The sequence below is a fragment of the Electrophorus electricus genome, chromosome 12, assembly GCF_041902795.1.
Source record: "Electrophorus electricus isolate QZ-2024a chromosome 12, ASM4190279v1, whole genome shotgun sequence".
Taxonomy (NCBI): Eukaryota; Metazoa; Chordata; class Actinopteri; order Gymnotiformes; family Gymnotidae; genus Electrophorus; species Electrophorus electricus.
Genome location: NC_137508.1, coordinates 15,595,001 through 15,612,087, shown reverse-complemented (window position 1 = coordinate 15,612,087; position 17,087 = coordinate 15,595,001). Strand labels below are relative to the sequence as shown.

Sequence of the window (17,087 nt, the reverse complement as noted above, 5' to 3'; positions counted from 1 at the left end):
GTAGCGTGCTATGTGACGGAGAGCGAGGAGATTTCAGCCGCCTTGCCTATACAACCCTCATGTTCATACATGTTCTGCTGCTTCCCCCCTGAACTATCTGCTAAGTGGGTTGGCGGGCAGCCAGGGCTTTGACTCTAACGCATTGAAAACCTGCTCCCCTCCAAACTGCCGCTGCTTAACTGTGTGTATCCGAGACATACCTGCAGCAGCAGCAGGCCTCCCTGCGCTTTCGTTTAAACCCAAGTGGTCCAAAAGAGGCTTGCAAAAAAGCAGCAGGGTGGCGGCGAACAGAGGCTGCGTTTTTACCACCTTGGCCGCAATGAGGTCATGCTGTCAGAGAAGGGGAAAATGGCTTCCATGTACATGGAAGGACCAGATCCCACAATTTACTACAGCGAGCTCCTCTGGCACTATATACAGGGCCTTGCAACCTGCACATGTGTGCTCACCATGTGGTTCACACATGCATACATATACTTTCTTGCAGTGCTTTAAGAATTCTCCAGAACTGTTATAGCTATGGCAAAATTGTATTAATAAATAAATGTATTAATAAATAAATAAATGTATTAATTGTTTGCCACACACACACACGCAGATGTGTGTACACACAAATATCAGCATGCACACCCACATGCTCTCTCACCCTTCAAAATATCTCCAAATGTAGAATTCATAAAAGGCCAGCTATTGCTTATAAGCCTTATGCTGAGGCCTAATATCCCCCTTGGAGCACTGCTCAGAGAACACTATTTTTGTATTTGATTGAAATGGAATTTTGAAACCATAGGACTCTTGCCTAAAAGGCAGTATGTGTGTGAACCTCATGTTTGTGTGTAACAAAAGTGGATTACTTGATCTTTTCCTTCCCCAGTGCCTATCTATATGCATTATACTGCTCTGTGTAGGGTCGAATTATGTGTATGTCCATACACTTTTTAAAATTCTTTTCATCTCAGCACAGTGTATATAATTGCTGTTCCTCAGTTATCTTGACAAGTCTGTTGGTAGCCAAATTCTCTCTCTGTAAATTAAAAATAAAGTGTTCTTTCACTTCCAGAAATTGTTCAGGTATCTTTTGTCTTGGTATATTATTGATTTGTGATCATGACTGGGCATGCTGCAAGTAATCATTTGACACCTCAGAAAAAATACTTTGGATATCAAAGCACCATTTGATTATCACTGTTTGTTTATTTCTCTGGGTTTCAGGGGTAGGAGCAGACCCCAGCAGGCCTCCATGTCGGAAAGCAAAGGATATCCGAAAAGCACGGCGGCTACAGAAAGAACACCAGAAACAAGAACATGGAGGTGTCGCGACAACTCTGAACCCTGCGCCCTCCAACCCAACATATAATCAGGCCAAAGGTTTAGAAGAATTCATTTCAGACTTGCTACCCGATGACCTCCTTCATAACCTTGAGGTCAGACCTTCTGTATCAGCTATATCAAAATGAGTCTATATTGTACAGTCAATTTTATTAATAAATAGAACAAAACAGACAAATGCAAGAATGGATGCTCAAGCTTCGGCCATTTGCGCTTTCACAAAGCTGAAATAATGGTGCTAAAATGTTCCATTTCAGCATTTCAGGCTGCTTCTCCTGTTATACTTGGACATCCCTTTAGCTCTCTCTGCAGTTGCTTGGGTGAGATCAGCATAGGTAAAGGGTGCTGTATAAGCAAAACTGTAAAGAAACCATCTTGGGCTTCATTCATCACTGCCCCCTGAGATGCTACATGCACAATTCATCTTTCAATTAAATGAGCTCTTTTGAACTTGCCTAGATTGGCTTGATTGACTGCAGTGTGTCATTCAATTTCCTTAAGTGGATATCGTGGTATGATGGGTTTTTCTGAACAAGGTTGTGGTGCTTTTTGGTCAGTTTCCCAGATGAGAATCTCATTTTGTTCACCACACCTAATTATAATTATGCTGAGTCCAAAACGGCACACATGCATTTTGAAGATATTTAATTGCTAAAGAATTTAAACCTTTTGTAGTTTTAAGTTCTCCTTATCCTCATAATTGCTCATAGGTGTTTGCTTTCTTTATTTTATCCTTTATGAAAGCTCGTGTTCCAACTCTGACCCCTAAAGCTAAAAGCTGCTCTTAGCATGGCGAAGCGTTCCGTCACCTTTTAATAGGGCGTTGTTAAAGTTCAGTCCTTCCAGTGTGTTAGGTTGATTCTATTACGTAATAGAAATGGAGGAGTTTCTGTTGGCATGTGATGCATCATACACTTCCTCTCCAGACTTCTCCTCACTTTATCACCGGACCGTTCTTGGAGTGGGGGGTGGGATGGTGACTGAGCAGCATTCTGGGAAGCTGCCCAATGTTGTTAAGCCAGGAGAGAGTTGAATGAGAGGATGCAAATCTCCAGCCTCTTATTGAGATGTTTATACATTGTGTAATCAGCCCCACTAGGAGTGCACTTTTATCCTACATGTTACACACATGCATGCACTAAACAAAGGGGTGGTTCAATGTGCAAATTGGGGGATGTGTCATTAGTCATTTTGTGCCTTTTTTTTTCTTCATCGCTTTTGTGAAACGTGTTCACAAAGCCACAGGGATGGAGCCAACCAAGCAAGCTTGTATATGTGAGCAAATTCTCAAAGGAAGGGGTCGTCTATTTTCCAAAGTTTCATACATATCTTCTTACCCCAAGTCTATTCAGTTGTCAGAGACTAAGTTCATTATCGGACTTTACCGTCAGATAATTTGACCTCATTGCTTTAATAAAAGGTCTGAATTTGGCCAAGATTTAGGCTGCTGTTTTGTCTGTTTTACTTCCATTAAATTAACAGCCTAAATCTCAGGACATATGACGTTAGAAATGCTCCAGCAATCACCCACAGACGTGTCACTGTGCAAGACACATAATAAAAAGAATAATGGAAAACTTTTTCCATTTTGAAACAGCTATAAAACCTTTATTGATCCGATGGTGCCAGTGCCGTGTGAAATAATTTTTTTATTTAAAACGTGTTCTATTTTTGTATATCTTGAGTGATACTGCAATATTTTTTTTACTGCTTCCCTTTCACATGATGATTCCGACTAGCATATATTAGCCTCTACTGCTACCCAACTAAATTGTCCCATCATAATCATTAATCATTAGTGCTTACATCATGCAGCATGACTAATGAAGTACTGGTTGGTTGAAATTCATGTGATTGAGAACTTAACTTGTTTTGTGTGTCCTTCTTTTTTTATATAGCTAGCTGCTCTTGTGGCTTTGCACAGAACCCCATTGCTATGGGAAATGTTGATACCAGGCAATTTGAGTCTAAACTATTAAATCTGTTATCTTATGGTGTATGCTTCAAAGTGTGGTTCAGTTTGTGAAGCTATTTATCATTAGCAGTACTTTATGCCCTTGATGTAAAATAATCATAATCATTCTTTGGAGCTTAATGATTATGATTTTGCTTACATAGTTCTAAGTACGTGATCAAATTCATGCATTACTCAGAAGCTTACTCCAGGGGGCAGTACTTGTACTATAATCCTGATTTAAAAAAAAAAACCAATTTATTTTGGGGGGGCCTTTCTAGAGACTGCTTTTGTCCTCACCCTCTTGCCATGGTCCTGGTTATATCAGATATCCCAGCACTGTTTTAACTGAGTTTGCCGTGCCTTGGTTAGTTTCTTAATTAAACACCAGACATCTCAAAAGAAAACCAAGGCACTAAAAGATGCTACTTGTTTTTATCTCAAACAAAAGTCATCCATATTCATACTATGCACTGACACTGACTTGGCCCAAGTATCAGTAGAAGAATCTCATTGAAGTCCAGACAATATAAAGATCGAGAATGTATTTTAAGTTATTATGGTCATCATAGTTATTTAGCTAAATTATCCTTATGCTTGCTCTCACCCAACCAACTCAGAATATTGCATACTTTAATATGTGGTCACATACTTTTTCATTGTTGAAAACCTTTAATAAGGTTTTGTTTGTTTAATAATTTGTTCTTTTTCATCTTATATGCTTGGAATTTTTATATCTCAAATTTGCTTGTTTGCTTTGTTTGGGGGGGGATGTTTTGAGGACTCGCTATTAATTTGATCTTTACTCTTTGCATCAATGATTAGAATATCATTCCTTGTTGGGGATGTGTTGTTTGCATATTTTTGGTTGTTGTTGACCTTTCTCTTTCATGGACTTGACCTCTTTCTCCACATCCTCTTCTGAAGGTGAGGCTAGTGCGCTCTGCACCCCCCAGTCCACAGTTTCTATCTTCCTTCAATGCCTCATACCAAGTGTACAAACTCTACCAGATGGCAATTCACCATTACTTACCCGGCAAGCCTAGAGAGAACCAGGTCAGGGGTCTGCTAGCTTCGGCATGGCAGTGGGTTGGATTTTTAATTGTTTAATTAATTTGTTTACATATTCGTCCAAACCTTCAACTGAGCACATGCGACATTGCCTCCCTCAAGGTTTAGTTAGCACTCACTTTACATCTATACCCACAGCTACACTTCATTACTTTACATCTACGGCTAAACTTTCCAGCAATTATTACTTTACTCCTATTATTACTTTCCAACTCATTACTTTACTCTGGGCAACAAAACACATTTTTAGAAATGTATATCATTCTGTATTTCATGTGATTTCATTTATAGAGATATCTTTGAAGTATAGGTTAAAGTGGGGGTTGATTGGTGATGCAGAGCTTCTCAAAGGAAGGGGTGATGTATAGTGGGCAGGGGCAAATGCAGCTGCCATTAACTGCCATTAACGAGTTGTGTCTTCAAACGGACTCCACCAGCCAGGTGAGATGGAATAACCTGTTCAGTCGAAACAGAAACGAGGCAAGGTCAGAGCTGGGAGGAGAGCGCATGAGGTCTGGCAGTAGGCACTCCTTGTGCACAAGAGACTGAATGAATAAAGTCCCCAGAAAGAAGGCAGGGAGGGCAAGAAGGAGGAGGAAAAAAGGAAATGAGAACTGCTCCCATACGTACCGGGCACAGTGTTTTCTGCAGGTGTCTTGGTGGAAAGAAGAGGTCATTGCTCGTAAGGTGTTTGGGTTCTGGCACAGGTATTTTTCCTCCATCCTCTTTTGGTGAATGCCAGTAAATGTGTTGTTTCCCTTGCCACTGGTCCACCTATAGAAGAGCTTCATCAGCAGTTCGTGTAATCGTGAGCGGTAAGGAGGCAGACACCTGTGCGGATAAGGGCGAGATTTATTAGGGGCAAATCCAAATTCAGAGTCATCGGAATAGTCCAGGGTCATGGAGCCAAAATTAGAGATTCAGAGAATACATGACAAACCAAAAACACACAAAGGCAAACAGGGGAAGCAGTCTATAACAGAGGCTAAGAAACAGGAAGGCTAGGATAAACATACAGACTAGGAGGTACGGAGTACAAACTCACGGGCATACAGATACGGGCTTGCAAAAACAGCAAAACATGCATCCAAGCAATGAACAACCAAGACAAAGGGAAGCAGACAGGGTTTAAATGCATGAACTTAACAAGACTAGAAACGAACATGTGAATGCAATGATGGGCATGGAAAACCATGGGGCGGAGAAAACAACACACAGGGACAGGGAAACCATCAGAGTGAAGGGGTGGGGACCATCCATGATGGTTTGACTTAAGTTCTGCTGCCTTTACAAGTCCAGAAATGTAATTTTTACTGTGTCTTCAATCAGGCCATCTGTCTGTATTTTTCTGAAATCATAATATTTTAATGTCTTGTGGCTGTGGTATCTTTTTAAATTTGCCTTCGACAGATTAAAAGATCATAGACTACATAAATGTATGACATTTAGCTTTTCTAAAGGATTCACAAACAACAACTGAAATGTAGGGCACTGTCCTTAGCATACACACATGCTTTTATACAGTCACGTTCTCTAATGAAGTAATTAATTTTTTTTTTACTTTTAAAATTTATTTGCTCTTAAAATGTTAATGAAATTTTATATTTATGTTGTAACTCTTTAAAAAACTTTTTTTTTAATGATGAGTACCAATTTATTATGTGTGCAGAAGACCACACAGTCTTGATTGACATAATTACTACACAATGATTTACATGCATATTAATTTACTCTTCTATTATGATGTGAAATCATCTGTTGAATCAGTTCATAAGCCAAACATCATTTTAACAGATTGCACTTGTTTGGAATGCCTTCTCACTGTAAAATATTGTTGGAGGACACAAGTAGGTAAATGTTTGAAAGAAGTATATTGTAGTGCAAAGCTATCAAATGTGTTTTACATCTTTAGTTTGATATGGTCTGCTGTCCAGACCTACAAAATTGTGAAAGAAAAGATATTGAACATACAAACTGCAGGTGTGAATGTGGGAGACACGGCCAGTCATTTTTATGTGTTGAGACGAGCAGCTTGAATACATATTTAAAAGCTGGAAGAGCTGATTCAGGCAAGAGGAGCTTGTTGAAAAGTAAGCGTTTACTGACATGTAAAGGCCAATACTTGAATGGTTGGATTTTAAAAAACATACACACAGGATAATGAGTTGAGTTTAAAATTCCCGGATTGAACTCTAAATCAGTCCATTGATCATAGCCAAACTTTTGCAGTATTAGTTTTGTCATGCTGATATGAGGCCAGGGCTTCCAACTGCAAACCATTTTTTATGACAACTCTTGTAACAAATGTATTAACAAGCACAACCTGATGTAAGTGCAGACACTGGGCCTTAGAGCATGGAAGAAATGAATATGGCCTGATGTTGGGTGATTTAAAAAAAACAAAACAAACAAACCCAAACTTTTATTTATTTATGTTTTTTGTTCAGTGTGGGTTTTTCTTCTGATGAAGCCTTTAGTCTAATTCCAGCTAGTCAGTATGGGTCTTTCTTATTTCCCAGTATAAGCAATTCAAAACTCAAAATTGTGTACCTATACTTACTTATTCCCTAACTTTTTCCCTTTCCCACTGGTTAAACAATGCAAAGGTTGCCCAGCCATAAAGTAGAATTTATGGTTTCAGCCAACACGAGAGTGCAGCTAATTTTTGTTAAAATAATCTTACCGTTGGTGGTCTGCTTGTGTTTATTTATCCAGTCCATCAAACTGAAATATGAGTTAGAGAAAAGGGGGGAAAAAAGACAGAAAATCTGTGCCTACAAGTTAGAGTACCAATATTAAAACCATACAAAGTTACACTTCTGCATCATGTTATTTGATAACCAACTATACTGTAGAAAACCAAGCTGACACATTGGAAACACCATATCACAAAACGGTAGCGTTTGAGCATCCTGAGTGATGGGCTGTGTGTGTGTGTGTGTGTGTGTGTGTGTGTGTGTGTGTGTGTGTGTGTGTGTGTGTGTGTGTGTGTGTGTGTGTGTGTGTGTGTGTGTGTGTGTGTGTGTGTGTGTGTGTGTTGCACCTGGCATGTACTTTATCTGATTTGGCAAACAGGATTATAAGCAACTGTTTATAAACACTTATTGTTTCGACATCATAATTGGGGGTTGGGTGGTTTCATAGTAACCAGTATGACTTTTATTATGGACTGGAACCCAATCACAGGCTAAACACAAGTGAGGTAGTTACAGGTGAAGTTCATGAGATGCTTAAAATCCTAAAAGGATTTGTTCATAAGACTGTATAAAATTCTTTAGGCTTTGATGTAGAATGCAGAGTGAATCGCGATGCTTTTAAGAATCAATTCAGTTCTCCCTCCGAAGCTGAGCTGCCAAGGCTAAAGTGTGCTAGCCTCACCTTCAAATCCCCACTTTCCCATGTTTGATGGTTTACATGCATTTCATAGCTGTAATTATACTCCCACTGCTGTATCACACCTCATTTTATTCTTATTTGCAATTTGTTGATGCCACTTTTTCATTAAAGGAGTAGTTCTATCAAGGATGATGGGAATAACACACCAATTATTGATCCAGCTATTCCTTTGTAATGAATACCACTCACGGATATTCAGATATGAAAAATAAACAGGTTTGCAGTAAGGGAGCTTGGCTTGTTTTTCACCTTTCATCAGTGTGTGAATCTGTAGTGCTGTCTTAGCCTTTTTAATAATTGTGGCCTTACTGTTAACGCATCCTGGACATGCCATGATCTCCGGATTACCTTGTTTTAATTTCTCATCCTTAGTATCTTTCTAATTATCCCATCTACCTTTCACCTTTTGCTGTTCCCTTGCTACTTCTTACCATCCTGATTCTGTTTCAATTCCACATTCCTGATGTGCTTGTACTTGTTGCCCACTCCTTGTCGCTGGGCCACTTCCCTCGATACCTTTTCCAACCCTTTAACCATCCCTCCCTCCTGTTGTCCCTGAAGGTGAGGCTAGTACCGGTCAGCTTTGAAGACCCTGGCTTCTTAGCATCCTACAAACAATCAGCAGCACTGTTCGCCCGTTACCAGATGGCTACTCACGGTGACTCTCCATTCGAATGTGAAGAAGGCCAGGTATGAGTGTTTTTGTGTTTCATGCACATGTGATTCATCTGTATCACCACTTTGAGGTACCACAATTCCTGCATTTTTTTCCTCTTCCTTTTTTGTAGTAAAAATTGGATTTTTCTTTTTTCGTTTCATATATCATGGTTGCATCCTAAATAGAAAGTGTTTGCTAGCTGAAGGGCTGCGTTAGCTTTCACATCTCATTTTGTAATGGCCATTTCCAGTTTATTTTGCATGCTTTTACCCAATGTCCTGCTTATGATGTTTGTAGGTTATATAACAAGTTTTTTTAGTATTTGTCAATACTAATAGGTCTTTTTTTTTTGTGTGAAAATTCATAAACACACTGGGGATTATAAAAATGATCAAAGTGCTTCCTTGTTTAGTTATTCTCAATACCATACTAGCATTGAGATATCTTAGATGACCGCTAACACATATCTGACTGATTATAGAAAGCTTAGGCTATAACACTTGAAGTTTAGCTCTGTGTGCCTCCCATTTCTCTTAATCATCTTTGAGATGTTTTTTCACCTTGACTGGAGTCCACTTATGATAAATTCAGTTGACTGGACATGATTTGAAAAGAGACACACCTGTCTACAATGCATATTGGAGCAAAAAACAAGCCATGAGGAGGAGGGAACTACCTGTAGAGCTCAGAGACAGGATTGTGTGGAGGCACAAATCTGGAGAAGGCTTCAAAACTTTTCTGCTGTACTGAAAGTTCCCAAGAGCAAAGTGGCCTCCATAATCCCTAAATGGAAGAAGTTGGGAACCACCAGGACTCTTCCTAGAGCTGACCGCCTAAACGGAGGAGAAGGGCTTAGGTAAAGAGAGGTGACCAAGAACCCAACGGTCACTATGGCTGAGCTCCAAAGATCCTATATGCAGATGGGAGAAAGTTCCCGAAGGTCAGCTGGCACTGCAGCACTCCACCATTCTGGGCTTTATGGCATAGTGGCCAGATACAAGCCTCTCCTCAGTAAAAGACACATGAAAGCCTGCCTGTAGTTTGCAAAAAAAGCACCTAAAGGAGACTCCGACTATGAGAGAAAAGATTCTCTGTTCTTTTGAAATCAAGATTCACGTTCAATTAGTAGTCAACTAATAAAAAGGCACCCGTTCATTATAACATTCTTTATACCCATTGTCAGGTCCATAAATATTTTTGGAATAAATGGGATGGAAACTGATTGCAAAAAATTCTCACTGCAGAACAACATTTGATATTACACATTTGCTTTACCACATTAGCGTTACCAGAAAGATCTTGTCTGTTTCACTTTTTGGAATACCAGCCCCCCCCTGCTACTATCTCAGAGGGACATGATGATATTACTGTGCCTAAGACTTCCAGCCTCCTAAACACCTAATCCTTCACACACACCAAGCCTGAAAGGTCTTCCAGAGGATGCAGTGTGAATGAGCAAGAGAAGGGAAGCGAGAGCTAAAGAGGAGCAGGCAGGGCTGCTGGACTTGCTCAGTAACCTGTGAGAGATTTTTGTCCCCCCAGGCCTGGAAACTGGCCTGGCTCTGCCAAAGGGGGTCATAGATGTAATAAATTCTTCATCTTATAAAATGCAGCAATTAAGAATTAAAGCTGTCAGCCAGGCATCTCACCCAGATTCTTTCCGAGTGCCATAACAGAACACTCACTATAGTGAGTAAGGCGTGCGTGTTTGCTTGCATTAACTAAGCTCCGGCCTTGGTGGGAAAAGCACTGGGATAGTTAGTATTTTGTGGTTCCAGGGTCTTCCTAGACAAAGAAGACTCGAGGAGTATATGAAGCGAGTTTACCTTGTCAGATTTCTTTCCTTCAGGTAGGCATGATTTACTAAACAGGACATTCCTTGTCAGCTTTAATGTCTTGAAGGTGAAGGTTGTGAAGGTGGATACTGATTACCTAAATCAACTTAAATCCCCTGTCAGATGTTTTTATAAGTCTATAAACAGAGAGGCAAAATTGTTTTTGTTTTTTGTTTTTTTTTGGTCAAGTGGACATACAACTGATGCTGGTAAACATCATTCTATTATAATGGGGTTAAAAACCAGATTCAGAAGCGTTATAAAATATATTCTCTTATCAAAAAGTTGTGCATGTGAGATGATCTGCCATTGTAATATTTTAGCAAGAATGGTAAGCTTAGAAATTGTCGATTTAAACATTCCCAATATTTGCATCACCTGCTTTCTAGTCATTAGGGATAATTTTTATAAACACAAATTTTATAAAACATATTATGTTTATAATATGTGCCATTGAATGCTGAATTAAGAATGTTTGAAGGTAAATTAGGATCAAGTTTATGTGCACCACAAGAATTAATTTTGATGTAAAAATTCCTATTTAACACATTAGAAAATATCAGCTAACTCAAACAGCTGATTTTGAGTTCTGCTATACTTGGCCAATGAAGGAGTCCACCTCTCCCTTCACTGTGCCCTTCACATCTTTCTTCAAGAGAAGTTTTGAAATTTGTTAATTTTGAAAGATGCTGATTGCAGAGCTCAGGGCAGTCACTGAAACCTTTTTTTCCTTACAGCAACTAATTTAGTAACATGTCAGGATGTAAGGACAGTTTAGATAGTATTCTTAAAATTAACTGCTTTCATGAGTTTTAAGAAAGCCCAGTTTGATCTGTGATAGTCAGAGATGTTTGTACCCTTCAAGTTGTTACAAAATTGTGTTGCTGACAGAGGTGCCTAATAATTAGTTAGATTCATTATATGTACTTAAGAGAATTTTGATAAAATTGCACTTTACAGATTTTTAAAAAAATTAGAATTGCCTTCATGTGTATCTGTTTTACCTGTTTTTGTGTCATGGTTGGTCCCTCCCAGCTTTTTGTGTTCCATGTTTTCCCTGTCTTGTGTATTTTAGTTCCATTCTGTAGTTTCGTTTTCTCTGTCTCTCGTTTGATTTTCCACACCTGTCCCTCTTTTCTGGCCTTATTAAGTTCATGTATTTAAACCATGTCGTGTTCCCTGTGTTTTTGTTGTTCATTGATGGCTGTGCATTTCTGAATGTGAATGTCTTAATACCTGAAAGCTTGTATCTGCCTGTTTAAGTTTTGTAGTCCGTGTCTGTGTTTCTTCTGGCCTTCGCGTTTGTTGGTCTTAGTTCTTCGTAGCGTCTTTGTTATAGCCTGCTTCCCCAGTTTGCCTTCGTGTTCCATTGGCTCGTTTATCCTAGCCCTTCTTTTGTTTATAATGTATCCTCGTACTCTCTGTGTTGGCTCTATGACCCTGGACTACTCCAACGACTCTGATTTTGGATTTGCCCATGATAAATGTCCATCTTCTTCGCGCATGTGTCTGCCTCCTTACCACTCACTGTTACATTTTTGTTTCTAACAGCACCTGAATCTGATCACATACTCTGTTTTGATCATCGTTAACACCAAATATAGTACCAAAAGACTAAAACGGAAGAATAACATCTAAATTTTAGTGGCTTTGTGTATTGGTTATTTGTACTAAAACATTATATTAGGACAATCTCTTTCTGTAAAATTAGTTTTATAGAAATGTGTCCATAAGGTTTTTTTTTTTCGTTTTTTTTCTTTTTTTTAATCCACATGACCTCTATTGTTTATGACCTTAAAATGCTTGTTTAAATGGTTAAAGTCAAACTGAAGTTTCACCAAGTAATCCAGAAATCCCAAAAGAATAAAACAATATTTTGTACTGTGAGATTTCTCTAGACACAGCAAACGGGAGAGATGCTCACACTCCCTTCCTGTGAGGTGAACCTATAGCAGGCCAGCAAGCCAAAGGGGGTCAGGTTAACAGCCTCTGGGGCCAAGACGCGCTTTCTGCAGTATATGTACTCTTATCCTTGATCTTTTCTTGTTTGGTGAGGCAGTGGACACACATTCACTACTGCTCCACGTAGCTCAGGTTGAGGACAAGCATTCAGTACTGGTCCTCCTAGCTGCTCAGCTTTAGGCCGACACTGATGCAATGTTTCCTGTAGCCTTTGCCAGCTCCAGCAAAGTTTTTGTGTAGGCACACCTCATACATCACACACGTTTTGGCACTGCGCACGTGTGTATCTACGTACGTATGCATGCAAACGTATTCTTGGCACAATTTATCCCCTGTTTTTCATTTGCCTTGAGTTTCTGAGCTAAACCTAGAAGCATTCTCTGTCCATCTGTAAGCAGCAAGACCCATCCGGGCAGTAAATAAAGCAGATCCCTTAAGCAGACGGGAAGGGACTCAACAGATGAAGCCTGTTGTAAAGCAAGCACAAAAGCTGCTTGTTTCTGGCTAATTTGTAGATCCATTCACCATACAGAGCTTATGTGAAGTTCAACCTACAGAGAAGAAGAGTGGTAAAACTCTTAAGTGGAATAAAGGTTATTTAAAAGGTTTGCTATAAGGCTGTTTGGGAACCATCAAAGATGCGAGTACTCCCTCAATCAGGGAGGCCATGTCTCATGCTCTACTACATGAATTGTAGGGTTAAAATTTTAAATAAAATAACAAATTTTTCTGCATTTTTTGTGCTTTATGAACACTTGTTGTAAATTATAGTAGTCTTCTATTTATTCCTACCTCTTTCCTCTTTGCAGTTTAAGAGGTTCCTCTGTGACTCACCACTAGAGGTAAGTTGTTGCTGTTGTTGTTGTATCCACATGTTAATACTTTTTAAATACTTGATCATCATTATTGTGTATGGAATGATTTTCCTCAAGAAGTAAAATCCATCATTCCATGGACAGGAGTACAAATGATGACCTGTTCAACACCCATTACGAGTCTATAAATAACCATGTAACCTGCGCAGGGTTAATAACTACTGGATAACAAGTACTAGTAACTGGTAACACATGGGTGTACCTGCCATACATATACATTGTATAAAACGTGCAGCTACACAAATTTTTCTGCAGATTTGCTGAAGCATTACTGGTATGTTTTCACAAAATTGGTGCTTGTAATGTTAGAGGGTTGGATTGTATTCTAACTGTACAGTTATAAAATGTAAGCCATCACCTAATTTAGGGACCTGTGACCAGAAGGTGGGTGTTTCTAATGGAGTGGCTGGTCAGTGTAGTTACGTGACATCCAGCTGGCTCACACGTGAGGGCATTGTTTGTCACATTACTAGCACACTTGCATTACTAGAGCCCTTGTCAATTTAGCAGTAGAATAGTAGTAGAAAATGTGGTGGTCTGAGGGAACTGGAACAGCATGTCTTTATGGAGCATGTCCTATCCACATGAAGCACACCCACAAACAATTCACATCAGGTGGAAAAAAACAAATGGTTAACATCAAACAGAACTGAGGCAGGAAATGGCTTTTCTGCAATGCGCCTGACCAGTGTCGGGTTCTTGTAAATGAGAGATTTTAAAGGACATTCCTTTCCTGAGAGGTGCAGTATTAATTTTAATTTGACAAAAATATATTTGTCACGTCAACAGAGCAATAGAACCGAGTCTAAGAAAAGAAAGAAATCATCAAAACTTATGATCTCTCATGATGTCCTCAGTATGATATTAGCAATTAGCTAACCTCAAAGCCAGAGGCTCTGCAGTGTAACACAGTTAAGATTCTGGAGATTACAGAAACTTCTATACAAAGCTCTTTCTTTCCCTCCAAGTGGGTGCCATAAACAAACTGACCTGCGTGGTTTATCTAAGTCATGCTAAGCATTTGTGCAGTCACCCATTACTTGCTGTGCTAAGTGTGCATCTTCCTGTTTAAACCCACCCCCAATTAAATAGAAACGAACCGCATAAATTTTGAAATGGCAGGAAGCGGATGACCAGAGCCTCCAGGCACTGGCCACATTCTATCCATAATTATCCCTGGCGTCCTGGTGTGCTGTCCAGATCTAAGTTACAGAGGCCCAAGATCACTGCCGGCACGCCATCAGTTTCAGGAAACGGCAGGTGGCTTTGACTTTTTTTTCCTTTAATAATGGGTTCCATTTTAAAAAGGGGAGGGTGGAGAAAATGTGGAGTGAGAGGAGTCTGCTCTCACTGTCCCCCCTAACCCCCTGCTTGTCCGCTCGCCCCAGCTCTAATGAAAATCATTAACGTTCATAAGTCGGGATTTTAGCACCTCGTGAAGCCTTCTAGCCAGACAACCCCAATCCAGAGCCAGTGGCAGCTTGCACGCATGCACATCGAGATGCACAGTCCACGTCATCTCTCCTTTTCCAGCCTCTCATAACACACAGGCTGCTGTGACTCCAGCTTGACTTGTTGTTAACTGTGTCTCACACACATGTATGGAGGTGGTAGCATCGCTTCAGGTTTGTATATATGGATCACCGGAGGCGTAGCGCAAAATCTTGGGGGCACACTGCAAAGGGCAGGGTAGAAGCCCCTTTTTAATTATCATCATTCTGGGACCACTCCCACAGTGCCTGCTCTGCGTGCTCCTCTCCTATGCCTGTGTGAAGCACAACAATGTTCAGCTTGGCTAAACGGGCTTCTGGGCATAACTGTACAAACTGTAAAATGGCTATGCTTTGAGGTCTGAGTCCAAAACCTCTGAAATCCACCAAACTCACAAATATTAAAAATTACTTGAGTTGCAGTGTGTAATAATTTACCGTGAAATGTGCAAAATATAAAAATGTATTTGCATGTTAATTATATTCGCTCAATGTCATATGTAAATGGATAATAAATGCTAACAGTGAAGTTTGGCCTTTTCCTTGAGTTTGTGTAATGGGTAGAACAGCTTGCAGTGTAAAATATATTCAGTGCAATAAAGCTTTAAAACCCAGAGAGGCATTTTTCGGATATTCATACGGTCACCCACCAGAAAAGCTAAAGGTGATTTCATATTAGAGCTTGACACTTGTTGAAAATGGTCCGTTGTTATATTGGCTGTCGGGTTGATTACATAAGTTTACACCTGCAGTAGCTTGTGTGAGTGGAATGTGCATCTTGGTATAGCAAACAAACTGCAGTGTATTCATGTTATTGTGAATGCAGACAAGCTCTTATGGAGTTTTGCTCATGTGTTTTTTTTTTGTTTGTTTGTTTGTTTTACTGTGGTTATAATTGCATAAGATGTATGCTTTCCTTATAGGTTAGAACTAGCTCTGTTGGGTAATCTCCTTATTAGCAGTTGATATGTAATGCAGTTTGGCACCCAAGCTCGAATGAATGTGTGGAATGACTGTAGGCCTGTGTTTGTTTGCATTTTTACAATGTTCATTGGAAATGACTGTAATGTGTGCTGATTTATAAAGGCAATTAACATCAGATGTTGAGCATTTACCTCACATTCACTGTGTGTGTGTGTGTGTGTGTGTGTGTGTGTGTGTGTGTGTGTGTGTGTGTGTGTGTGTGTGTGTGTGTGTGTGTGTGTCAGGTTGCCTTATGTATCAGCAGTTTGGAATTGTAAACAATGACCTGATTTGATCTCTGTTAAGGTTAAGAGTAAACCAAAGTAATTTCAGCTTCTCAAGTAGTCTGTGGTTGACCCATTCACCTGGTAGCATTTACACAGCTATGTTTGCATGTGGTTGACGTGTCCCTTCTTTTTTAGCCGAGTGGTAGGCATGGTGCAGTGCCCTGTGTTACTGCCACACCCATGCTCAGATATGGGACTCCATCGCATCTGGCAGCCTGGTTCTTTTTGGATTTGTTAAATGCCTTTTTATTGGTCCATGATGTCTCTATCCTTGGGGGAAATGCTCGTTATCAGTGATGTTGGGTAATTAGTCGTCAAGCTTTTATGGACATCGGGTACCACTTTTCCCCCTTAACAAGCATGTTTTTTTCTCTCTCTCTCACTCACATGACAGCCCCTTGCTCAGATGTAGTAAACAAACACTCAGTCTTGCCTGCCTGCTCTCTTGCTGCTCCCACATCCCTACGCGATGTGAGCTCAGTCTGTGTGAAACATCTCTGACATCATTAAGAACGAAACACCCCAGGATTACGTTCAAGGCCCATATGGCTAGATAATCTCGAGTGCTGGGAGCTAAGCAGAATGGAGGTGGAACGCTAGCGGAAAATGGGCCTGTACCAAGGACGTATGGCAGTTGTAAACAAATGCTGTGGGTTCTGTGCAGAGTTCAACAAGCCATTGTGGAATGCTCTGCCGAACAGCTGGTTTAGTGTCTGCGAGGCCTGCCTCTCCCCTCCTATCTTCCAGTTGTCCTGAGCGAAGTGCAAGAGTGAATTTGCTTTGCATCTTTGGAGTTCTGCAGTTGGCAGTTGAGCATAAGTAATTCTACATTCGAATGTATTCCTCTTGAGGCCTTTGATTAGCTGAATCAAGTGTGTTTGATTTAGATTGCAACTTAATTTTGCAGGTTTTTAGTAGCAGTATTGCACATACCCGGTGTGAATCGGCTGTTGAATTGAATGTTTCTTTTTGTTGCTGGCTGTATAGCTAAGGGTAGAGGAATGTTCACCACCCCAGAGTTGCTCTGACTAACACTGCTGTGGTGTGCATACAACAAAGACCCTCTTGGGGAACCAAGCCGCCATATGCTTGTGATTTGGGGTCCATTTATTGCCCCAGTGTTTTTATCCCCCACTTTGCCTTCTTATGCATGTTGTTCTGGTTGTCTCTGTGGTTAAAGTGCGGTGATTAGGCTGTCCAGCGAGGTGATGCTCGGGTCAAAGTGTCAAGGTTTCTCCAGCTGAGGTCGAGGCTATGCAAACACAGA

At 40.2% G+C, this 17,087-nt stretch overlaps 1 protein-coding gene across 6 annotated transcripts in view; it reads left to right on the top strand.

Moving 5' to 3' along the window:
* The window catches only part of ate1 (arginyltransferase 1), a 57,000-nt gene that overhangs the window by 9,240 nt on the left and 30,673 nt on the right, over positions 1 to 17,087 (top strand). For 3 of the 6 annotated variants that reach the window (XM_081725100.1, XM_027028019.3, XM_081725098.1), the window contains 3 exons: positions 1,213 to 1,424; positions 4,211 to 4,339; positions 13,015 to 13,047. In XM_081725100.1, coding sequence (XP_081581226.1) covers positions 1,213 to 1,424; positions 4,211 to 4,339; positions 13,015 to 13,047 — 374 coding nt within the window. Of the gene's footprint in view, positions 1 to 1,212; positions 1,425 to 4,210; positions 4,340 to 8,311; positions 8,441 to 13,014; positions 13,048 to 17,087 lie in introns of all 6 variants that reach the window. The other 3 variants (XM_027028026.3, XM_081725099.1, XM_081725101.1) reach the window with 2 other exon arrangements.